This window comes from Salmo salar, chromosome ssa03 (assembly GCF_905237065.1).
Source record: "Salmo salar chromosome ssa03, Ssal_v3.1, whole genome shotgun sequence".
Taxonomy (NCBI): Eukaryota; Metazoa; Chordata; class Actinopteri; order Salmoniformes; family Salmonidae; genus Salmo; species Salmo salar.
This window is the reverse complement of record NC_059444.1, coordinates 21225032-21252003: the sequence shown is the minus strand read 5'-3', so window position 1 is coordinate 21252003 and position 26972 is coordinate 21225032. Positions and strand designations below refer to the sequence as shown.

The window sequence follows — 26972 nt, the reverse complement described above, 5'->3', positions numbered from 1 at the left end:
TTCCCCCTCCAATTTGTTCTCTGCATTAATTCAGACCAGAAAGAGAGCACTGCAGCAAAACTAGTTCTCAGGGCTATACTAAAACCTCATGGCATAGTCAGTCATACAGTAAACTACACGCAAATGAGCCTACATGACCGAGGAAGCTACTAAACCTGCCTTGGTGTTCTCCGCTGTAGGGAGAGATTTGAAGAAGGATGAGTTTGGCTCTTAAACCTGCATTGGGGCTGCTGAGAGACTGTGTTGTGAGGATGACTTCTGCCTGAGCGGAACAAATGCAGCATCAGTACTTTAATATTAATGAAGTTTAAATATATAGTACCTTCATAAAGTATTCATACCTCTTGACTTATTCCACATTTTGTTGTTGCAGCCTGAATTCAAAATGTATTACATAAGGTAAACATCTCAGCCATCTACACACAATAGCTCATAATGACAAAGTGAAAACATGTTTTTAGAAATGTTTGCATATGTATTGAAAATGAAATACAGAAATATAATTCCGAAAGTATTCACACGCCTGAGTCAATACATGTTAGAATCACCTTTGGCAGTGATTACCAGCTGTCTTTCTGGGTATGTCTCTTAAGAGATTTGCACACCTGGATTGTACAATATTTGCATATATATATTCTTAAACCTCTGTCAAGTTCGTTGTTGATCATGGCTATACAGCCATCTTCAAGTCTTGCCATAGTCTTGAAAATCTAAGTCAATTGTAACTCAGCCACTCAGGAACATTCAATGTCGTCTTGGTAAGCAACTCCCGTGTATATTTGGCCTTGTGTTTTAGGTTGTCTTCCAGTGTCTGTTGGAAATCAGACTGAACCAGGGTTTCCTCTAGGATTATGCCTGTGCTTAGCTCTATTCCATTTCTTTTAAGCCTAAAATCCCTAGTCCTTGCTGATGACAAGCACACCCATAACATGATGCAGCCACCCCCATGCTTGAAAATATGAAGAGTGGTACTCAGTGACATGTTGGATTTTCCCCAAACATAATGCTTTGTATTCAGGACATAAAGTTAATTTCTTTGCCCAATATTTTTGCAGTTTTACTTTAGTGCCTTAATGCAAACAGGATGCATGTTTTAGAATATTTGTGTTCTGTACAGGCTTGCTTCTTTTCCCTGTCATTTTAGGTTAGTATTGTAGAGTAACATCAAATAGGGCTGGGTAATATATCAAATTAGTTTAATTCTAATATGTGTTTTAACACAATGTTCAAAATGCCTGTATCGCAAGAATCAACGTTTATATATAGTTTTCGTATTTATGAACATTCCAAGACTTTTTGTTCTCTTCTTCGCTCCTTCTGTGCTGTATGCACCATGCACCTTCCCACTCGCACACAGACACCAAGCCTGTTCCCCTGCCACTCACACACAGACACCAAGCCTGTTCCCCTGCCACTCACACACAGACGCCAAGCCTGTTCCCCTGCCACTCACACACAGACACCAAGCCTGTTCCCCTGCCACTCACACACAGACGCCAAGCCTGTTCCCCTGCCACTCACACACAGACGCCAAGCCTGTTCCCCTGCCACTCACACACAGACGCCAAGCCTGTTCCCCTGCCACTCACACACAGACGCCAAGCCTGTTCCCCTGCCACTCACACACAGACGCCAAGCCTGTTCCCCTGCCACTCACACACAGACGCCAAGCCTGTTCCCCTGCCACTCACACACAGACGCCAAGCCTGTTCCCCTGCCACTCACACACAGACGCCAAGCCTGTTCCCCTGCCACTCACACACAGACGCCAAGCCTGTTCCCCTGCCACTCACACACAGACGCCAAGCCTGTTCCCCTGCCACTCACACACAGACACCAAGCCTGTTCCCCTGCCACTCACACACAGACGCCAAGCCTGTTCCCCTGCCACTCACTCACACACAGACACCAAGCCTGTTCCCCTGCCGCTCACACACAGACACCAAGCCTGTTCCCCTGCCGCTCACACACAGACACCAAGCCTGTTCCCCTGCCACTCACACACAGACACCAAGCCTGTTCCCCTGCCACTCACTCACACACAGACACCAAGCCTGTTCCCCTGCCACTCACTCACACACAGACACCAAGCCTGTTCCCCTGCCGCTCACACACAGACACCAAGCCTGTTCCCCTGCCACTCACACACAGACACCAAGCCTGTTCCCCTGCCACTCACACACAGACACCAAGCCTGTTCCCCTGCCACTCACACACAGACGCCAAGCCTGTTCCCCTGCCACTCACACACAGACACCAAGCCTGTTCCCCTGCCACTCACACACAGACACCAAGCCTGTTCCCCTGCCACTCACACACAGACACCAAGCCTGTTCCCCTGCCACTCACACACAGACACCAAGCCTGTTCCCCTGCCACTCGCACACAGACGCCAAGCCTGTTCCCCTGCCGCTCGCACACAGACGCCAAGCCCGTTCCCCTGCCACTCACACACAGACACCAAGCCCGTTCCCCTGCCACTCACACACAGACACCAAGCCTGTTCCCCTGCCACTCACACACAGACACCAAGCCTGTTCCCCTGCCACTCACACACAGACGCCAAGCCTGTTCCCCTGCCACTCACACACAGACACCAAGCCTGTTCCCCTGCCACTCACACACAGACACCAAGCCTGTTCCCCTGCCACTCACACACAGACGCCAAGCCTGTTCCCCTGCCACTCACACACAGACGCCAAGCCTGTTCCCCTGCCACTCGCACACAGACGCCAAGCCCGTTCCCCTGCCACTCGCACACAGACGCCAAGCCCGTTCCCCTGCCACTCGCACACAGACGCCAAGCCCGTTCCCCTGCCACTCACACACAGACGCCAAGCCTGTTCCCCTGCCACTCACACACAGACGCCAAGCCCGTTCCCCTGCCACTCACTCACACACAGACGCCAAGCCCGTTCCCCTGCCACTCACTCACACACAGACGCCAAGCCCGTTCCCCTGCCGCTCACACACAGACGCCAAGCCCGTTCCCCTGCCGCTCACACACAGACGCCAAGCCCGTTCCCCTGCCGCTCACACACAGACGCCAAGCCCGTTCCCCTGCCACTCACACACAGACGCCAAGCCCGTTCCCCTGCCACTCTGGCAAGCGGTTTAAACTCGCTATTTGCATTTCAGGTTTGGTCCAACAGAATCGGTCATATGGACACAAACGCTTAGAGACATTTATTTGACTGTAATAGAGGAGAACTCAGCCTTTCTAACGATACCCTTTTCATGTCTCAGCTCCCACAATGTAGAACAGAGCAGACCCTACTAAAACCAGAGTATCAATGAACATGATTGTGGAAAATGAATGCTCAGTTTGTCAAGTGTGGCATTGTGGTACCACGTACTGCTAGCAGCGTTTTAGCCAGACTTATGTGCTAGCTGTCTAGTTTGTTTAATTAATGGTCAATGAGCATAAAAATACACATTTATATAAAGAATTGGCAACTCGTGAACAGGCTGTGTGTTTCAAACAGTAGGAGATGGAAAGGAGGGTGTGTTCATAAGTTCCACTGTTTTACGTTGTTAGCAAGCAAATAGATCCAAGTTGGCTAGGCTTTATATTTGACGTTTAGCTGGCTACTCACTAGCACGTGGGCTTGTGCTTCAGAGATTGAGACCTGAGTTAATGTTCTATAACAAAAAAAATGTTTTTATTTCACCTTTATTTAACCAGGTAGGCTAGTTGAGAACAGGTTCTCATTTACAACTGCGACCTGGACAAGGTAAAGCAAAGCAGTGTGACACAGACAACAACAGAGTTACACATGGAGTGAACAATAAACAAGCCAATAACACAATAAACAAGTCAATGACACAGTAGAAAAAATAGTCTATATACAGTGTGTGCAAAAGGCATGAGGAGGTAGGCAATAAATAGGCCATAGGAGCGAATAATTACAATTTAGCAGATTAACACTGGAGTGATAAATGAGCATATGATGATATGCAAGTAGAAATACTGGTGTGCAAAAGAGCAGAAAAGTAAATAAAATAAAAACAGTATGGGGATGAGGTAGGTAGATTGGGTTGGCAATTTACAGATGGACTATGTACAGCTGCAGCGATCGGTTAGCAGCTCAGGTAGCTGATGTTTAAAGTTGGTGAGGGAAATAAGTCTCAAACTTCAGCGATTTTTGCAATTCGTTCCAGTCATTGGCAGCAGAGAACTGTAAGGAAAGGCGGCCAAATGAGGTGTTGGCTTTGGGGATGATCAGTGAGATATACCTGCTGGAACGTGTGCTACGGGTGGGTGTTGTTATCGTGAACTGAGAAGGCGGAGTTTTACCTAGCATAGACGTATAGATGACCTGGAGCCAGTGGGTTTGGCGACGAATATGTAGCGAGGGCCAGCCGACTAGAGCATACAGGTCGCAGTGGTGGGTGGTATAAGGTGATTTGGTAACAAAACGGATGGCACTGTGATAGACTGCATCCAGTTTGCTGAGTACAGTATTGGAAGCTATTTTGTAGATGACATCGAAGTCGAGGATCGGTAGAATAGTCAGTTTTAGTAGGGTAAGTTTGGTGGCGTGAGTGAAGGAGGCTTTGTTGCGAAATAGAAATCCAATTCTAGATTTGATTTTGGATTGGAGATGTTTAATATGAGTCTGGAAGGAGAGTTTACAGTCTAACCAGACACCTAGGTATTTATAGTTGTCCACATATTCTAGGTCGGAACCGTCCAGGGTGGTGATGCTAGCCCGGCGGGCGGGTGCGGGCAGCAAACGGTTGAAAAGCATGCATTTGGTTTTACTAGCATTTAAGAGCAGTTGGAGGCCACGGAAGGAGTGTTGTATGGCATTGAAGCTCGTTTGGAGGTTTGTTAGCACAGTGTCCAAGGAAGGGCCAGAAGTATACAGAATGGTGTCGTCTGAGTAGAGGTGGATCAGGGAATCACCAGCAAGCAAGAGCAACATCATTGATATATACAGAGAAAAGAATCGGCCCGAGAATTGAACCCTGTGGTACCCCATAGAGACTGCCAGAGATCCGGACAACATGCCCTCCGATTTGACACATTGAACTCTGTCTGCAAAGTAGTTGGTGAACCAGGCGAGGCAGTCATTAGAGAAACCAAGGCTATTGAGTCTGCCGATAAGAATGTGGTGATTGACAGAGTCGAAAGCCTTGGCCAGGTCGATGAAGACGGCTGCACAGTACTGTCTTTTATCGATGGCGGTTATGATATCGTTTAGTACCTTGAGCGTGCCTGCTACCAGAAGTTAGTCATTATTAGTGAATGTGCCTTATGCATGTTTCTGGTTTAACAAAAAGGGCATTTTCATAGACTCAAATAAAAAATGTATTTGTCACATACACATGGTTAGCAGATGTTAATGCGAGTGTAGCGAAATGCTTGTGCTTCTAGTTCGGACTATGCAGTAATTTCCAACAAGTAATCTAACATATCAATTTCACAAGTGTAAAGGAATGAATATGTACATAAAAAAATATGAATGAGTGATGGTATAGAACGGCATAGGCAAGATGCAGTGGATGGTATAGAGTACAGTATATACATATGAGATGAGTAATGTAGGGTATGAAAACACAGAAAACATAAAGTGGCATTGTTTAAAGTGGCTAGTGATAAATGTATTACATAAATTTTTCCATTATTAAAGTGGCTAGAGTTGAGTCAGTATGTTTGTTGGCAGCAGCCTCTATGTTAGTGATGGCTGTTTAACAGTCTGATGGCCTTGAGATAGAAGCTGTTTTTAAGTCTCTCGGCCCCAGCTTTGATGCATCTGTGCTGACCTCGCCTTCTGGATGGTAGCGGGGTGAACAGGCAGTGGCTCGGGTGGTGTAGGTGTCCTGGAGGGCAGGTAGTTTGCCCCCAGTGATGTGTTGTGCAGACCTCACTACCCTCTGGAGAGCCTTACGGTTGAGGGCGGTGCAGTTTCCATACCAGGCGGTGATACAGCCTGACAGGATGCTCTCAATTGTGCATCTGTAAAAGTTTGTGTTTTTGGCTGAAGTCCAAAGCCAGATCAGTGATTATTGCAAAAAAGCAGGTTAAACTATTTTGATAAAATAATGCATTTATTAGTGGGTCTTATGGTTGTAGAAGGCTTATATTTAGCTTAGGTATAGTTGTACATGCAATGTTTTGACCTTTTTTTTCGTTGTGCAAAAAAGCTTATCTAAAGAACATTAAAACATTTTGAGATGTATCGTGAATTGCCCATAAGTTTGAAAAAATCAAGATTTTTAGGCCATATCGCCCAGCCCTAACTTTGTCTTAGATCCATCCTCAGTTTTCTCCTTTCACAGTCATCAAACTGTAACCGTTTTAAAGTCACCATCATGGTGAAATCCCTGAGCGGTTTCCTTCCTCTCTGTTAGGAAGGATACTTGTATCTTTGTAGTGACTGGGTGTATTGATACACCATTCAAAGTAAAATTAATTACTTCACAATGCTCAAAGGGATATTCAATGTCTGCTTTTTTTTTTACCCATCTACCAATAGGTGCCCTTCTTTGCGAACCATTGGAAAACCTCAAATCTGTGTTTTTTGAAATTCACTGCTCGACTGAGGGACCTTACACGTAATTCTGCGTGGGGTACAGATATGAGGTAGTCATGTTAAACACTCTATTGCTCACAGTGAGCCCATGCAACCTATTATGTGACTTGTTAAGCACATTTTTACTACTGAACTTATTTAGGTTTGCCATAACAAAAGGGTTGAATACTTATTGACTCAAGACATTTTAGCTTTTCCTTTTTTTAATTAATTTGTAAACATTTCTAAAAACGAAATTCCACGTTGACATCATGGGCCATTGTGTGTAGATCAGTGACACAATCTTAAATGAAACCATTTTAAATTCAGGCTGTAATAAAATGTGGAAGTTCTGGAAGAGCGCAAGGGAGCGTGAAAGAGGGGAGAGAGCCAGAGATGCTGGGAGAGGGGAAAAGTGGTATGCTTAGCCTTTTCACACAGTCCATCCTCCCTCTAGCCAGCCTGTTCCTTCAGTACAACACTGGTCTTTGTGCGTACTGCTCTTAGTGCTCAGCAGTGCATGGCGATGCAGCAGACGTCATTGACAGAGTGGCCTGTCTGTGCACTGAGCCAGAACTGCCACTGCCTGTTTGGACTGCACCCAGAACCCACGGTGCTCTGCATTATCCCAGGACACATCCTCGTAGAGAAGGGCCTTAAAACTACGCCTCTGGGCAGTAAGGCCAAAGACAACATGCAGCCAAGCTAGGTGAACCAGGGGGAACCCCAGGATCACATCAGCAGTCTTAGCTATAGCATGCAGAGGTCTAGACTTCTCATTGAACTCTACACATATTCCTAGAAGCGTAATATTACTTTCCGTACATGTTCGAGACCAGAAGGGTGTTCCTGCAGCCATTCTGACTCCAGGCCTGTTGCTGCTAGAGTCGGTTGATGAGGACGGAGCTGGAGCCTGTCCGAGATGTTCCCACCGTGTGTGTGTTGAAATAAGATGCATTTTGATTCAAGTGACTAATTGTCTCCCTATTTAGAATATGGAGAACAAGCTATGAAGGGAAAATACTGCTGTTTTGGTGCTGGTACAGTTAACAAGCGCAAAAATTCTATTGGGATATTGTCAAAAATGATACGATATATCAACAACAACAACAACATCCCGATATGTAACTATTGATTTCCCCCCCATCACTAAAGGCAATGGGGTTGATCATTTATGTAACGTGTGTCAGAAGGTGGGGGTTTAGTAAGGCCAGAAGCTGTGCCAAAATGGAAGAAAACGGACAAACATGCAGTGAACTAGCCTAACCTGAACTTGCTTGTTTTTCGTTGCATAACTGTTTGTTGCCCAACGATTTGCTACATGTGCACTAATGAATAGGATCCTGGTTTCCAGCATGCTACACCACCACTGCTGTCCATGTTTACTCCAGATCCAGAAACCCACTGGGAGATGTGGTGGTTTATTTACACTAGGCTGTTTTTACTGGACGGACTGGGGCTTCTAGGAATGCATTTTACACACTGCTCTCTGATGTGGCTGACCCTGTTTAACCAAAGAATATAGTATCCCCTCAGCAGACTACTACACAGAACACTTGCTTGAGGCCAAGCCCCCTGGGTAAAAATACAAAATAGACATGGGCCAATATTCCCTGACAATCACTGACGGCTCTGGTTGAACCAGGATATGACTGCTCTGAAGCTGTGTATACAGTATATAGGTGTCCTTGTAGGCAGCCGAATGGCCACAGAAAAGGGAATAATAGGCCTTTTTTAATACTTCAGCCTTGAACAGACCATAAAAGGCCATACCATTGCAGTGTTGAAGTGAGAAGCTGACGTGTTGTAGAAGGGGTCAAAGTAGCCTACTAGCCCTAGGGTCAGTGTGCTTACTGTGGATCATAGATCAACCTGTCTGTGTCGGTCTCGCGCTCGCTCTAAAATCGTAATAATAGATTAACATCAATCCAGTTTGTCCACTCAGTGTTTAGAAAATAAATGGGCTGCTTGGCCACCCACCACCTCACTCCCTCCCCATTGTGATTTGTTTGTGTACACTCTGTTTGCACCCTGCCCTGAGCCATCTGACCACTAAGGGACTGGCTCTTTAAGGATGCACTGAGTAGGTCCAGTTTGTTAATTTAACTGGTTATGTTAAGGAATCCATTGGTGTATCCATCTGGCTGCACCTTCATTTGGAGTTACCAAGGTCGTGTTCATTAGGCACCAAATGGAACAAAACAGACAGACAGGGCGGGATGATCTGGTCCAATAAGAAACACACATTTCCAAACACTCAGTTTACCGTTGTATGCCCTAAGGAACAAATCTCAGTGTTTTATTGCCATCTGAGACAGGTCCTCTTTAACATGTGATTGATTGACCCAAAACCGTTCCTTCAATGGGGTATCAGTGGAAAGGTGCCTCCCCCTCCCCTCCACACTTTCCCCAGGTCTGATGTGTGGGGGGGGGGGGGAGTGAGGCTCTCAGAATAGGAATGAAGATCTAGGATCAGTTTGGCCTTGTAACTCCATAATGAATAAATGGCAGTCCTGATCTTACAGTATATCCCAGATCAGCCCTGCTACTTGAGACGCTGTATGAATACTGGCCCAGATGGTATCTCCAGGGGTCCAGTACTGCCTAAATGTGGGGAGTGACTTGTCTGTCGGAGTCGTAATGATCTTAATGCTATGCGTCAGCTCCACATGGTCTCCTCCATTGTCCCTCACTGTCAGGGTTTAACGCCATGGGGACACATCAGTCACGGTTACAGCATGCAGAATATATTACAGTGCCAGCCAGCCATATTCATCACTCTCTGTATATCTCTCTGCTCTCTCCTCTCTGCCTCTCTGTGTAGGCCTACCTCTTGGTTCTTCTCACTCTTTCTTTCTCGCACTTTCTCCGTCTCCTCTCTTGATGTTTCCCAACACTCTTATTGTTGAATCTGTAGACATGTTGACAGTTTGAGAAGATCCATATCTGTTGTGTTATGGCCCGGGCCGGGCCATTTCTTGTAAATGGAACCAGATTTTAATGCAGGTCATCCTCCCAGTATTGTGAAAGATTGTCAGTCTGTACAGTATAAATGGTATAATGTGGCTAATCTCAGGGCTGTCTTCATGTCGCTGTGCTCTTAAACCGTCTCAGCGCTGTCAAGACTGGCCCTAAACATCTCTCCCTTCTTTCTCTCCTCCCACTCGCTCAGGCCGTCCCTCTCCATGTATTGTATGGGTATGTTTGCCAGAGACAATGGGATATGTAAAAGACCCATTTCTCATGCAGTAAATGGACAATACATGAATCTTCTTCTTCTTCACCTAGGATGCCAGCTACTGGTTACAGGTGCACCGGTTGGAGCATGGGGACGGAGGTATCCTGGACCTGGATGACGTGCTGTGTGATGTGGCTGATGACAAAGACCGGGTAAGTGAACTGAAGCATGGGGTAATCTAGCAGTTTAAGACAGTGAGAGAGTGGGTTTGAGTCCAACCCACTGTTTTCTAGCACTGTCTCCTGCCTGTCCTGTCAGTCGTTCACTGTCCTATAGTAAACACGTGGTTGGAAATGCTACTTCAAGCAAGGGCCATGTGTCATCATGTATAAAGGATGACATGAGAGCAAAAACTCAGGGCATAAGTAGGTGCAAAATGTTTTTTGCCTACACTGTACGTGAACGACCCTTTTGGCAACAACACTGGTTATCTGGTTAGTGCTTGGCATTTGTTGTTTGATACAGGTAGCTAGGTAGCTGCCAAAATAATGGAAACGCATGTTCCGGGATTCATCCGTTGGCATTCAGGAGTATACCACCTCAATCACTGGCTTCATCAATACATGCATCAACGATGTCGTCGTCCCCACAGTGACCGTACGTACATATCCTAACCAGAAGCCATGGACTACAGGCAACATCCAGTTCTAGCTAAAGGCTAGAACTGCCGCATTCAAGGAGCGGGACACTAATCTGGATGCTTATAAGAAATCCTGCTATCCCCTCAGATGAAACATCAAACAGGCAAAGCGCCAATACAGGATTAAAATTGAATCCTACTGCACCGGCTCTGACGCTCATTGGATGTGGCAGGGCTTGCAAACAATTTCAGACTACAAAGGGAAAACCAGACGCGAGCTGCTCAGTGACGCAAGCCTACCCAATTACCTAAATGCCCTTTATCCTCACTTTGAGGCAAGCAACACTGAAGCATGCATGAGAGCATCAGCTTTTCCCGGACAACTGTGTAATCACGCTCTCTGTAGTTGATGTGACCAAGACCTTTTTAAACAGGTTAACATCTGCCGCAGGGCAGATTACCAGGACGTGTACTCAGAGCATGCACGGACCAACTGGCAAGTGTCTTCACTGACATTTTCATCCTCTCCATGACCGATTCTGTAATACCTACATGTTTCAAACAGACCACCATAGTCCCCAAGAAAGTGAAGTTAACCTGCCTACATGACTACCGCCCCTTAGCACTCACGTCAGTAGCCATGAAGTGCTTTGAAAGGCTGGTCATGGCTTACATCAACATCATCATACCGCAAACCCTAGACCCACTCCAATTTGCATACGGCCCCAACAGATCCACAGATGACTCAATCACACTCCACACTGCCCTTTCACACCTGGACAAAAGGAACACATATGTGAGACTGCTGTTCATTGACTACAGGTCAGTGTTCAACACCATAGTGCCCACAAAGCTCATCACTAAGCTAAGGACCCTGGGACTAAACATTTCCCTCTGCAACTGGATCCTGGACTTCCTGACCGGCCACCACCAGGTGGTAAGGGTAGGTAACAACACATCTGATCGTTAACATGGGTCCCCTCAGGGGTGCGTGCTTAGTCACCTCCATTACTCCCTGTTCACCCACGACTCCAACACCATCATTAAGTTTGCTGACGACACAACAGTAATAAGCCTGATCACTGACAACGATGAGACCGCCTCTAGGTAGGTCAGAGACCTGGCAGTGTGGTACCAGGACAACAACACCTCTCTCAACATGAGCAAGACAAAGGAGCTGATTGTGGACTACAAGAAAAGGAGGGCCGAACACGCCCCCATTCACATCGAGGCTGTAGTGGAGCGGGTCGAGTGTTTCATGCTCTTTCGTGTCCATGGTCCAAACATACCAAGACAGTCATGAGGGCATGACAACAACTTTTTCCCCCTCAGGAGACTGAAAATATTTGTTATGGATTCCCAGATCCTCAAAAGGTCATACGGCTGCACCGTCGCAAGCATCTTGACCGGTTGCCTCACCGCCTGGTATGGCAATTGCTTGGCATCCGACCATAAGGCGCTACAGAGGGTAGTGCGTACGGCCCCAACATCTTTGGGACCAAGCTTACTGCAATCCAGGACCTATATACTAGGCGGTGTCAAAAATTCATAGACTGTTCTCTCTGCTACCGCACTGCAAGTGGTACTGGAGCGCCAAGTCTAGGTCCAAAAGGCTCCTTAACAGCTTCTACCCCCAAGCCCTTCTTTGGACACTGTGTTAACAAACCTCCAAACGAGCTTCAATGCCATCCAACTCTCCTTCTGTGGCCTCCAACTGCTCTTAAACGCTAATAAAACTAAATGCATGCTTTTCAACCGATCGCTGCCCGCACCCGTCCGCCCGACTAGCATCACTACTCTGGACGGTTCTGACTTAGAATATGTGGACAACTACAAATACCTAGGTGTCTGGCTAGACTGTAAACTCTCCTTCCAGACTCATATTAAACATCTCCAATCAAAAATTAAATCTATAATCGGCTTCCTATTTCGCAACAAACACCCTCGGCTTCCACTCACGCTGCCAAACATACCCTCGTAAAACTGACTATCCTCGACTCTGGCGATGTCATTTACAAAATAGCCTCCAACACTCTACTCAACAAATGGGATGCAGTCTATCACAGTGCCATCCGTTTTGTCACCAAACCCCCATATACTACCCACCACTGTGATCTGTATGCTCTCGTTGGCTGGCCCTCGCGACATATTCGTTGCCAGACCTACTGGCTCCAGGTCATCTATAAGTCTTTGCTAGGTAAAGCTCTGCCTTATCTCAGCTCCAGCAGGTGTATCTCACTGGTCATCCCCAAAGCCAGCACCACCTTTGGCTGCCTTTCCTTACAGTTCTCTGCTGCCAATGACTGGAACGAACTGCAAAAATCGCTGAAGTTGGACACTTATCTCCCTCACTGACTTTAAGCATCAGCTATCTGAGCAGCTTACCGATCACTGCAGCTGTACACAGCCCATCTGTAAATTGCCCATCCAATCTACCTACCTCATCCCCATATTGTTTTAACTTTTTGCTCTTTTGCACACCAGTATTTCTACTTGCCCATCATTATCTGCACATCTATCACTCCAGTGTTAATCTGCTAAATTGTAATGATTTTGCTACTATGGCCTATTTATTGCCTTACCTCCTCACACCATTTGCACACACTGTATATAGACTTTTTCTATTGTTATTGACTGTACGTTTGTGTATTCCATGTGTAACTTTGTTGTTTGTGTCGCTTTGCTTTATCTTGTCCAGGTCGCAGTTGTAAATGAGAACTTGTACTCAACTGGCCTACCTGGTTAAATAAAAGTGAAATTAAAAAATATATTTTTAAAAAGACTGCAAAAATGTATTGAAATGGTCACAAGGACTATTTACATTTTCCACTGCTGCCTCTCGCTGTTTATTATCTATGCATAGGCACTTTACCCCTACCCGATATGTACAAATTACCTAGACTAACCTCTACCCCTGCACATTGACTTGGTACCTTTACCCCCTGTATATAGCCTCCTTATTGTGCTCTTTGTATATTACTTTAGTTTATTTCCTAAATATTTTCTTACCAAATATGCAGTTCAAGAAATAGAGTTAGGGGCTACACCTGTTGTATTTGGTGAACTTGACAAATACGATTTGATTTGACTTGAGGATACAAAGTATATAGAAATTCCATCATGCTTAAGGTCATTTATAAAAATGCTGGGGAGAATGCTGGGGAGGCCATTAGTTCTGGCTAATGTGGCTATACCCCCATGGGATGACAATTCCCCCATACACTGGGCACGAGTGGTCGCTGATTGGTTTAATGAGCATGAAAATGAAAATGATGTAAGCCATATGCCATGGCCGTCTGTCACCTGATCTCAACCCAATTAAATACTTGTGGGAGATTCTGGAGAATCTATGCCATGGTGCATTAAAGCTGTTCTGGTTCGTAGTGCCCTAATGCCCTATTAAGACGTTATGTTGGTGTATCTTTTATTTTGGCACTTACTGTGTCATGTTAGAACGGGAAAAATTAGTTTTTCCTCCCAATGTCCATGTAGGTCTTTCCGCTTCTTGACCTGTCCAGATGTGTGAATCCATATGTTTGTTTTTCATCAATAACATAGATGCATAAATATGAGGCAAGCAGTAAACTGTCTGTCTATTTAGAAAAGGCTTGGGCTACTTCACTCACCCCTCTCCACAGAATAGACTATGACTGCACCCAACCCTATTCCCTATATAATGTACTACTTTTGACCAGGGACCATATGGCTCTCTATAGGGAATCAGGTGCCCTTTACGACAGACACAATTAGGTAAAATGCAGAGTACAGAGTTGTAAGCTGCGTCCGTTGCCCTCTGGCCACTCGTCTCATTTCCTCTCATCTCTCACTGTTGTTTCTCACCATTATAAAATGAGTCTGATGGAGAGCGAATCCTCTGAGTGAGGGACAGCAGGGCTCAGAGGTCACCAAGGGTCACATTCTCAGCTGGGTCTGCTGTGCGCCAATGCCACTGGGCGATATCAGAATCCGTGTTACCGCAATACACTGGGCTGACTGTGACCAAAGTAATGTTAACATTAGGATGCTGTAATGAGTTGCAGCCGGGATTTAATATGGGAATCCATGTGGGAAACCTCCACCAGATGTAGGCTTGGTACAGTGTGTATTGCATGTACAAGTGATTCAATTTTAGACTAACATTCTTCTTACACAGTGAATGTAGCAATACTGCTTAGTGTGAGTGACTCTTACAGTTTACAGCCTGATTCGGGCTCTATCCATACCATGGTGTGGGTTTGTTTGAGAGTGTATGCATGTTTCCAATCCAATTGGAGACAGATTTTCATGCAAATATTCTCAAATATGCATAGAAATAGTATGCACATTTTCCTCCCAGAGATTTTACTATCAAATTGACTTGTTGAGGATAAAAGGCTGTGTGTGATGACATAGTGCACATAAAAATACCTTTTACAGTTAATTTCCTATGTACCTAATCAAAAGAAAATACAAGATTAATTGGTTTCCATCGCATTTCCAACTCACCAAAAATGTTTGCGTTTTATATAGCAATTGTGCCTACTCTGGTATATGAGCATGTGCACTCTAGACAGTAGCGTGCAGATTAGAGGTCGACCGACTACAATTTTTCAACGCCGATACCGATTGTTGGAGGACCAATAAAAGCCGATACCGATTAATCGGCCGATTTATTCATTTTTTTTTTTTTGGGATTATTATATATTTTTTTGTTTGTTGTTGTAATAATGACAATTACAGCAATACTGAATGAACACTTATTTTAACTTAAATAATACATAAATACTATCAATTTAGCCTCAAATAAATAATGAAACATGTTCAATTTGGTTTAAATAATGCAAAAACAAAGTGTTGGAGAAGAAAGTAAAAGTGCGATATGTGCCATGTAAAAAAGCTGACGTTTAAGTTCCTTGCTCAGAACATGAAAGTTGGTGGTTCTTTTTTAACATGAGTCTTCAATATTCCCAGTTAAGAAGTTGTCATTATTATAGGAATTATGCCGCGTCAACGATTTCTCTCTACCATTTTGTATTTCATATACCTTTTGACTATTGGATGTTATTATAGGCACTTTAGTATTGCCAGCCTAATCTCAGGAATTGATAGGCTTGAAGTCATAAACAGCGCTGTGCCTCAAGCATTGCTAAGAGCTGCTGGCAAACGCAGTAAAGTGCTGTTTGAATGAATGCTTACGAGCCTGCTGCTGCCTACCACCGCTCAGTCAGACTGCTCTATCAAATATCAAATCATAGACTTAATTATAATAAACTCAGCAAAAAAAGGGTCCTGAAAGAGGGACATTTCTGTCTTTCAATGATCATTTGTAAAAATCCAAATATCTTCACAGATCTTCATTGAAAAAGGTTTAAACACTGTTTCCCATGCTTGTTCAATGAACCATAAACAATTAACGACTGTTCCACAGGTGCATGTTCATTAAGACACACAGCTTACAGACGGTAGGCAATTAGGTCACAGTTATGAAAACTTAGAACACTGAAGAGGCCTTTCTACTGACTCTGAAACACCAAAGGAAAGATGCCCAGGGTCCCTGCTCATCTGCATGAACGTGCCTTAGGCGTGCTGCAAGGAGGCATGAGGACTGCAGATGTGGCCAGGGCAATAAATTGCAATGTCCGTACTGAGACACCTAAGACAGCGCAACAGGGAGGACGGACAGCTGATCAGCAGGACGGACAGCTGATCGTCCTGGATCGGTACATCACACTTGCGGGACAGATGCAGATAGCAACAACAGCTGCCGGAATTACACCAGGAACGCACAATCCCTCCATCAGTGCTCAGACTGTCCGCAATAGGCTGAGGCCTTGTAGGCCTGTTGTAAGGCAGGTCCTCACCAGACATCACGGGCAACAATGTCACCTATGGGCACAAACCCTCTGTCGCTGGACCAGACAGGACTGGCAAAAAATGCTCTTCACTGACGAGTCGCGGTTTTGTCTCACCAGGGGTGATGGTCGGATCCGCGTTTATCATCGAAGGAATGAGCGTTACACCATGACCTGTACTCTGGATGTTCATACAAATATTTACACGTTAAGTTTGCTGAAAATAAACGCAGTTGACGGTGAAAACGTTTCTTTTTTTGCTGAGTTTATAATAAACACACAGAAGTACGAGCCTTTGGTCATTAATATGGTCAAATCCGAAAACAAACATTTATTCTTTCAGTGAAATACGGAACCGTTCCGTATTTTAGAGAAACGGGTGGCAACCCTAAATCGAAATATTGCTGTTACATTGCACAACCTTCAATGTTATGTCATAATTATGTAAAATCCTGGCAAATTAATTACCGTCTTTGTTAGGAAGAAATGGTCTTCACACAGTTCACAACAAGCCAGGTGGCCCAAACTGCTGCATAGGCCCTGAGTCTGCTTGCACTGAACGCAAGAGAAGTGACACAATTTCCCTAGTTAATATTGCCTGCTATCATGCATTTATTTTAACTAAATATGTAGGTTTAAAAAAAAAAAAAAAACGATGTTTATGGTTAGGTACATTTGTGCAGTGATTGTGCTTTTTTCGCGAATGCGCTTTTGTTAATTCATCACCCGTTTGGTGAAGTTGAAGTAGGCTGTGATTCGATGATAAATGAACAGGCACTGCATTGCATATAATCAACGCAGGACAAGCTAGTTAACTACAAATGGTTGATATTACTAGGTTAACTAGTGATTATGTTAAGATAAGTTTAATGATAGCTAGCAACTTACCTTGCAGCAACAGGTCCTTCTGTTGCTGCACTCGCGTAACAGGTGGTCAGACTGCCACGCAGTCTCCTCATGGATTGCAATGTAATCGGCCATAATCGGCGTCCAAAAAGGCCGATTACCAATTTGTTATGAACACTTGAAATCGGCCCAAATTAATCGGCCAACTTGTCTAGCGTGTTTTGTGAACATTTGAAAAGTTTACTGAAAAATGTCATGTTTCAATCAGGCCCGTCGTGAATCTATTTCGCTGACATGTACTTTACAGTCGTGGCCAAAAGTTTTGAGAATGACACAAATAGTCATTTTCACAGTCTGCTGCCTCAGTTTGTATGATGGCAATTTGCATATACTCCAGAATGTTATGAAGAGTGATCAGATGAATTGCAAAGTCCCTCTTTGCCATGCAAATGAACTGAATCCCCCCAAAAACTTTTCCACTGCATTTCAGCCCTGCCACAAAAGGACCAGCTGACATCATGTCAGTGATTCTCTCGTTAACACAGGTGTGAGTGTTGACGAGGACAAGGTTGGAGATCACTCTCATGCTGATTGAGTTCAAATAACAGACTGGAAGCTTCAAAAGGAGGGTGATGCTTGGAATCATTGTTCTTCCTCTGTCAGCTATGGTTACCTGCAAGGAAACACGTGCCGTCATCATTGCCTTGCACAAAAAGGGCTTCACAGGCAAGGATATTGCTTCCAGTAAGATTGCACCTAAATCAACCATTTATCGGATCATCAAGAGCTTCAAGGAGAGCGGTTCAATTGTTGTGAAGAAGGCTTCAGGGCGCCCCAAAAAGTCCAGCAAGTGCCAGGACCGTCTCCTAAAGTCGATTCAGCTGCGGGATCGGGGCACCACGTGTACAGAGCTTGCTCAGGAATGGCAGCAGGCAGGTGTGAGTGCATCTGCACGCACAGTGAGGAGAAGACTTTTGGGGGATGGCATGGTGTCAAGAAGGGCAGCAAAGAAGCCACTTCTCTCCAGGAAAAACATTAGGGACAGACTGATATTCTGCAAAAGGTACAGGGATTGGACTGCTGAGGACTGGGGTAAAGTCATTGTCTCTGAATCCCCTTTCCGATTGTTTGGGGCATCCGGAAAAAGCTTGTCCGGAGAAGACAAGGTGAGCGCTACCATCAGTCCTGTGTCATGCCAACAGTAAAGCATCCTGAGACCATTCATGTGTGGGGTTGCTTCTCAGCCAAGGGAGTGAGCTCACTCACAATTTTGCCTAAGAACACAGACATGAATAAAGAATGGTACCAACACATCCTCCAAGAGCAACTTCTCCCAACCATCCAGGAACAGTTTGGTGACGAACAATGCCTTTTCCAGCATGATGAGCACCTTGCCATACGGCAAAAGTGATAACTAAGTGGCTCGGGGAACAAAACATTGATATTTTGGGTCCATGGCCAGGAAACTCCCCAGACCTTAATCCCATTGAGAACTTGTGGTCAATCCTCAAGAGGCGGGTGGACAAACAAAAACCCACAAATTCAAACAAACTCCAAGCATTGATTATGCAAGAATGGGCTGCCATCAGTCAAGATGTGGCCCAGAAGTTAATTGACAGCATGCCAGGGTGGATTGCAGAGGTCTTTAAAAAGAAGGGTCAACACAAACAAATATTGACTCTTTGCGTCAACTTCATGTAATTGTCAATAAAAGCCATTGACACTTGTGAAATGCTTGTAATTATACTTCAGTATTCCATAGTAACATCTGACAGAAATATCTAAAGACACTGAGGCAGCAGACTTTGAAAAATTTATATTTGTGTCATTCTCAAAACTTTTGGCCATTACTGTACTTGCATAAAATGGCTGAATGGAAACTTGGAAAGGGGGATACCTAGTCAGTTGTACAACTGAATGCCTTCAACTTGTGTCTCTCCGTATTTAACCCCTCTGATTCTGAGGTGCTGGAGGCTGCGTTCATCAACATCCACATCTTCGGCACCCGGGGAACAGTGGGTTAACTGCCTCGCTGTTGTCTAATAGATTATAGCCCATGCCTGATTTTTAAAGCCTGTGATTCTGTTCAAGGGGGATGGATGATGAATGAGACTGGGATTGGAAGTGAGTGACAGCTTGAATTAATCTGTAGAGGGAGATGGGTGGGGGGAGAGAGCAGCTTTGATCAGTTATGGGTGTAGTTAGTAAGCATACGGTTAGTGGCTGACTGAAGCTTCTCTCCACAATAAATGGTTAGAGTTGGTGGATAAGCTTCTCTACAATAAAGGGGGTAAGTCAATGCCGTGACCTTAGTGCTGGCACAATTACCGTATAGCTGTGTAACTGACAGTTATGGATGAAAATAAAATAACCGTCATAACTAGAGGTCGACCGATTATTTTTTTCAACGCCGAAACCGATTATTGGAGGACCAAATAAAGCCGATACCGATTAATCGGCCGGTTTAAAAAAAAAAATTTTTAAAAAAAATTAACAAAATTTTAAAAATTATTATTTTATTTTTTTATTAATATTTTTTAAACTTATTTTTTGTAATAATGACAATTACAACAATACTGAATGAACACTTATTTTAACTTAATATAATACAACAATTTAGCCTCAAATAAATAATGAAACATGTTCAATTTGATTTAAAGAATGCAAAAACCAAGTGTTGGAGAAGAAAGTAAATGTGCCATGTAAGAAATCTAACTTTAAGTTCCTTGCTTAGAACATGAGAACATATTTACATTCTAGTCATTTAGCAGACGCTCTTATCCAGAGCGACTTACAGTAGTGAATGGATACATTTCATAAATGTTTTTCTCCATACTGGTCCCACGTGGGAATCGAACCCACAACCCTGACGTTGCAAACACCATGCTCTACCAACTGAGCCACACGATGAAAGCTGGTGGTTCCTTTTAACATGAGTCTTCAATATTCCCAGATAAGAAGTTTTAGGTTGTAGTTATTATAGGACTATTTCTCTATACGATTTGTATTTCATATACCTTTGACTATTGGATGTTCTTATAGGCACTTTAGTATTGCCAGTGTAACAGTATAGCTTCCGTCCCTCTCCTCGCTCCTACCTGGGCTCGAACCAGGAACACATCGACAACAGCCACCCTCGAAGCAGCGTTACCCATGTAGAGGAAGGGGAACAACCACTCCCAAGTCTCAGAGCGAGTGACGTTTTGAAACGCTATTAGCGCGCAGCTGGCTAACTAGCTAGCCATTTCACATCGGTTACACCAGCCTAATCTTGGGAGTTGATAGGCTTGAAGTCATAAACAGCGCAATGCTTGAAGCATTGCGAAGAGCTGCTGGCAAAACGCACAAAAGTGCTGTTTGAATGAATGCTTACGAGCCTGCTGGTGCCTACCACCGCTCAGTCAGACTCATAGACTTAATTATAATATAATAAACACACAGAAATACAAGCCTTAGTTTACGGATTCGACCATATTAATGACCTATCATCTCGAAAACAAGTTTTTTTCTTAAAGTGAAATACGGAACCGTTCCGTATTTTATCTAACGGGTGGCATCCCTAAGTCTAAATATTCCTGTTACATTGCACAACCTTCAATGTTATGTCATAATTACGTAAAATTCTGGCAAATTTGTTCGCAACGAGCCAGTCAACGGAACGCAAGAGCAGTGACACAATTTCATGTTAGCAGGCAATATTAACTAAATATGCAGGTTTAAAATATATACTTGTGTATTGGTTTTAAAGAAAGGCATTGATGTTTATGGTTAGGTACATTGGTGCAACGACAGTGCTTTTTTTCGCAAATGCGCTTGTTAAGTCATCACCCGTTTGTCGAAGTAGGCTGTGATTCGATGAGAAATCGATTATATGCAACGCAGGACACGTTAGATAAACTAGTAATATCATCAACCATGTGTAGTTAACTAGTGATTATGTTAAGATTGATAGTTTTTTTTATAAGGTAAGTTTAATGCTAGCTAGCAACTTACCTTGGCTTCTTGCTGCCCTCGCGTAACAGGTAGTCAGCCTGCCATGCAGACTCCTCGTGGAGTGCAATGTAAGGCAGGTGGTTAGAGCGTTGGTCTAGTAACCGGAAGGTTGCAAAAACGAATCCCCCCTGAACAAGGCAGTTAACCCCCGTTCCTAGGCCGTCATTGAAAATAAGAATGTGTTCTTAATCTGACTTGCCTGCAAATCGGTGGACAAAAATACCGATTACCGATTGTTATGAAAACTTGAACTCGGCCCTAATTAATCGGCCATTCCGAATAATCGTTCGACCTCTACTATTAACACTCAACACAACAATAAACGAGTATTTAAATTGTAGTACATTTTGAGTAATTTTGTAAAATTGACTAAGTATAGTCTATTATACTTATGTGAAAATGTAACCGGAGGACAATATTCAGAAAGTATTTCAAAACCCACACAAAGTAGGCTATTTGATTTGACAAAGATTCTTAATTCTCTAACAATGTAAAAATACAAACAACCATTCAGCCTATTTCAAAATATAGACACCCTCAATAAGATTTAGTACAGACCAGGCCTGAAACAAAATGTAGAAGTAGTAGTCTACTTTGACAACAATTCAGTGAATCCAGACAGATTTCAGAGAGAAGATACAAATTTCCCTAATACGATTTGGAGGACAAATTCATATTTCACTGTCATTTGAGTGTTTGCATTTAGCCCACAACATGTCTTGGTACTTCTGGAAGCACGGCCCCATCCTGCAAAGTGTGACAGAACACGTAGAGCACTCAGGAAGTTACTTGATATCTCCCGCTCTTTGCCCAGCGTCCACTCTGGATGCACACCACACACGGTCTCCTACGTCCTTTAAACTTCACCAGGGTGTGGCCTGCTTTCAAATGATGAGTAACAACTCGGTCCACACCCCTGGGTGCCACACTCTTGGCTCCCCACTTCCTGCCACTGTAGCCTATTGAATGCACAAGCTGCATTTTGAATGCCTTCAGAGATGAGCGCATGCAGTTTCTGGGAAGGGGCCTTTGCAGGGTCCCCCACACTGGTCTACTGATGCCGCCCTCAGGATGCCCTAGATGGGTAGCAATGACACGCCACCGCTTTGAGCAGCTATGTAGGTACATGCACATTTCAGATCACAATTCAATAAATGAGACGGACAAATTGCACAAAGTAAGCTGTGTGCTACAAAGGTGAATGGTGAGATTTGGGGCAGACACATTCCATGGAAACACAGGCTCCTGTCTCTGGTGTCCTTCCTCCTCCTCTCCATGTTCCTCTTCCTTGCCATGTCTCCCTCGCACCCTATTCCCTGTGGGCCCGGGTCAAAAGTAGTACGCTATATAGGATGCCATTTGGGACACACATTACATGTCTGTATACATTGACTTGCCGGTCAGTTTAGTCTGATACTCTACAGCCATAGAAATGGAATAAGTAGACTTGAATGAATAGAGTTGATTGTGGATTCCAGTTCTACTCATTCCAGTTCTGTGGCTACAGCAGTTCTGACCTGGAGTTAATTACATAGCTATATGATGCCATAATCGGCTACTAGCCCAATAACCACTCCACTAAACATGACTCCACTCTCCTGGCAACTCGTTCTGCATCTCTGACATGTGCGAGATGCTTTTTAAAGACTGTGGAGAAGGCATGTGTGGCCTGGTGAGTGATATGGCTTTTATTGGGTTACAGTGTGTCATCGCTGCTGCCAGGAATGGTGGCAGACAGCTCAGGGATTCACTGAGTGTTTTTTCAGATGCTGTGTGTCTTTCTGTCTGTCCCTCCCTCCATGTCCTCTCCCTTGGCCTATAGTCCAGCCTTGAGCCTTGATGGCATTCCCGTCTTTAACGGTCAGTCAATGTCCGCCCTGCCTAGTAATAATTGCCCAGAGATGGAGGATAGTAGGACATTCAACACACACACACACACACACACACACACACACACACACACCACCCTTGGTGTCAGGTGACTGGCGTGTCCCTGCACCCTCCCGGGGTCATGAACTCTTCAGGGCTATGCTGTTCCAACCCAACATTCTCTATGTGTCTGGGAAGGACACACACAGCGGACTCCGTGTGTCTGGGCAGGGCAGACAGCTGCACGGACCATCTCCACTTAATCACTTCTCAACAGACGCACACACTTCTGTGTAAATACATTTAAATTCAATCACTTTTTGACAGCACCCCTTTTGATTTGAACGAAGCCTTCCGTACATATTTACCCATTGTAGCGGTGCTCAGAAAGGAGCTTTTTGGACCTGAATGCCATAACATTCCAGAGATAAAGGGGCTCAAAATTGACCTATTTTGCATACCCCAGCCCACCATACCATGAGACATCCATGTCTTCATCACTGGAATAGATAAACGCTTGAGATTATCATCTAAAAGCTCAAACAGGCTTGTCAAACTATTTTATTCCTTGAAAAGAAAAAAACATTTACCTTAACATACATTTTTTGGCATTCAGGTCCAAAAAGTCACTTTCTGAGCACTTCTACAAAGGGAAAATAATTGAAGGTTTTGTTCAAATCAAAATGGGTGCTGTCAGAAAGTGAGCAAATCCATTTTGAATTCAATCAAACACACACATGGATGCCTCCCACAGTTGTCCTTTGGGTGACCATTCTTGACACACACAGGAAACTGCAGCATTGCAGTTCATGACACCCTCAAACCGGTGTGCCTGGCACCTAATAACACCCTGTTCAAAGGCACTTAGATCTTTTGTCTTGTTCCTTCACCCTCTGAATGGCACACATACACAATCCATGTCTCAAGACTTAAAAATCCTTCTTTAACCTGTTTCTACCCCTTCGTCTACACTGATTGAGATGGATTTACCAGGGGACATCAACACGGGATCATAGCTTTCACCTGGATTCACTCGGTCAGTCTGTTATTGAAAGAGCAAGTGCTCTTAATGGTTTTTACTCTGTGTAGTGCACTACTTTTGACCAGGACCTATAAGGATAGTCATTTAGGACACACCCCAGCAAGTCAAACCACTCATTGGACCCAGTGAAACCACTGTCAAGTGCCTCAGTGTTTCTATGACTGGAATCCCTGTCTGAATGTTACATACTGATTCCCACCTCTGGCATGCTGGTCTGGATGGAATGGGGTAGGACTGACTCCCTGTCCTGAATTACAGGACACCTCTCGGTGGAAGGCAGGGGTTTGGCTTCACTATTTATAACTTATTGAGACCGATGTGGAAATGAGCAGGGGGACAGCGGGGTAGGGAGATGCTGAGGTAGCGGTGGCGCCAGGATACGAACCCACGTTGAGGGGTGACCTATCAGGCCAATGTGCTGCATATGGTGCTTTAACCTGCTATACCAGACTCAACTGTCCACCTGCTGAAAGTGAAACAATGTGGCCTTGTGCTCCATAGAGAACAAGGATGGCGTGTTAGTTAACCGCCATTTGTGAAATTAAATCCACGTTTATCAACCAAACCCTGCGGTGTTCCCTTTGGGAGGGTGCTGTTCAATTGTTATATCCACGAAAACATACATGTTTACATGTATTGATTTTGGGGCCTCTATATTTAGCCTGCTTGTTTGTCCGCCAAGTGCATTGATTTTTGTAGCACACAGATGTTTTATGATGCTATAAATATTAGTATAGACCCCATTAGAATACATAGTGGTACTTATGAACGATGTCTTATGTATTCTAAAGCATTAAATATAAATACAGTTAGTTGTGTGGAAAGAAACTATTTTTTAAAAACATGGTTCAAACTGGTCATGAGTTGACTTAGACCACGCCTCTGGGCTGCTTTTATCACTTAAATATTCTCTGAGAGCAGGGATTGGCAACTGGCGGCCTGCCAATTTATGAAATAAATAACAAGTTTCAAAATCTATATTTGAAGTCGGTCTGGGTCTCAACTTATTGTTGAGAGTTGGAATAGTAGAATACACAAGGTGCAATTTCCTAATTTGATTGTGCATCAGTCACTCAATTAGTCTGTCAGCAATTTTTATTTAGATTTGTAAGTTCTAAACTTGTAGTAAGCATGGCCGAATTACCAACCGGAGTAGGACCCATTTCATCATCAGTCAGCATATTAAAAACGTCAAACGTTTGCCCCCCCCCCCCTTGGCAAAACGTGTAGAATTTAGGCAAATTAAATGTAAAACGTACATTGTTTTTTCTCTTCACTGTCACAAGGGGGGGGCCACTAAAATACTTTGCTTGCACGGTTGGGGGGTGTATGTATGTGGGTACGCAGAACCACGAGCCACTGCGGCCCCTTGTGACAACTTGTTTTTTTGTGGCCCCCACCCCCATCAAGAAGAAGAAAGAAGAAGAAGAAGTCCTCCTGTCTCCACCCATCACTACATGACCTAGTGGTGACCTGTGTGTGATATCCTTCATCTGCCTCTCCTTCAGAGGAGAGCTGCTAACTAATGACCTTCTATTCCACGCTGCTGCTACGTCCCGCCCTAATAGGAACAGCATGGTGTCTATAGGACTTTGCTAAGATGTGGTTGATAGGAAGGTCTATAGATGAGGTTAACACACTAAGGTACCTTTTCACATCTGTGTTGCTGGGTCTTACTGCCCGCGCGTGCACCATTTTTACCTCTGCACATGGATTTGCCGACTTTTCGCTGCAAGACCTTTTTGAAGACCGGATAGAAAGGTCTAAACTCTGTTTGAGCCCCTGTAGTGGTAGACCAGAGAGAGTCTACTGGCTAAGACCAAGTCAAGAACATGATTCATATGATAAGTAGGTAGCTGCTGCTAAACACAAGTGGCCATTTAAACATTTGACCAGTTCAACACTTGAAGGGGTTTAAACTGAACGGAAGCGGAAAGCTCAATATTAATTATGGTTAATTGCTTCTAATGAGGTTAGAGTGGAACATTGTGAAAGCAAGCTGTCACTGGGTATTCATCATTTGGGCACGACTCATTAAGACCAGTGTGAAGCACATTTGTCAAGAAATTCACTGTACATTGACCTAGAAGTAGGCCTGTATACAGAAAAATATATTGAGCGTTTCCTTCTGTTAAGACTGAATATACCTTGTGTTTTACAAGCCACATGTTGTGCTTCCCAAAAGGTGGGTGTAGTTGGTGAGTTAATGAAAGCCAGCCTTATGGGAGCACTCACAGCCTCATGGGAAATACCTTGCCAGCGCTCTGTGGCTCATTGGTAGCCTTCTACTGCCTTGGTGACAGTACTCCTTGTTAGCCTAGGTTTCCATGGAGCTATGATGAACCACATAAAGCAGTGTATTGTAGCAGTGGTGTGTGTAGGCTACCGTTAAGTCTCACCTTCATTCAGCCCATCCCCCATGAGAGGAACACACCCACGTTTACATGACTGAGTCATGGATAGTCATGCAGTCAGGGAGATGGGGAGCAGTTGCAGGACTGCAGAGAGCGAATGAGCGAAGCCTTTGATCTGCTTTTGGTTGGCTCTCCTGCTCTGTCATGTGTCTGTGGCCAGAACGGTTGTTAATAATGTAGCAAGCCTTTTTAGGTACTGAGACGAGTGAAGATCTGTACATGGGGGCAAGATGCAGTAAGTCAGAGAATGGCTTAAGACGCAAGCTTTTTCTTTTGCTCCCTCTTTAAAGCTGGGATCCAAGGTGGAACAGCGCCCCAGGCTCACTTGTTTTTGTTTTTAACTGGAGGAGATGAGCGTCTAGCATCATATTTGCGACGTCCAAAGGAAAAAAGTCTTGGTTGTTTGAAGTAACGTCTTTTGTTGTTGTAATATCTCAAGCGGACGTGGCAGTTTCACCGCTAAGGATTCCAGCTTTAAGTTAACATTTGTAGCCCTCTCTTTTACAGCCTGCTCGAGTAGGCTACGCCTAATTTGTCATCAGGATCATTGTGTGAAAATCAAACCAAGATATTCAAGCAGTTTGTGATTTTCCTGACATTTACAGAGCCTTCAAATTATTCACACCCCTTGACTTTTTCTA

At 44.3% G+C, this 26972-nt stretch overlaps 1 protein-coding gene across 1 annotated transcript in view; it reads left to right on the top strand.

Annotated features, from left to right (window-relative positions):
- The window catches only part of LOC106599503 (partitioning defective 3 homolog), a 248508-nt gene that overhangs the window by 55128 nt on the left and 166408 nt on the right, over positions 1 to 26972 (top strand). Inside the window, 1 exon segment of the mRNA XM_014190776.2 lies at positions 9807 to 9908. Within this exon segment, the coding sequence (XP_014046251.2) occupies positions 9807 to 9908 (102 nt within the window).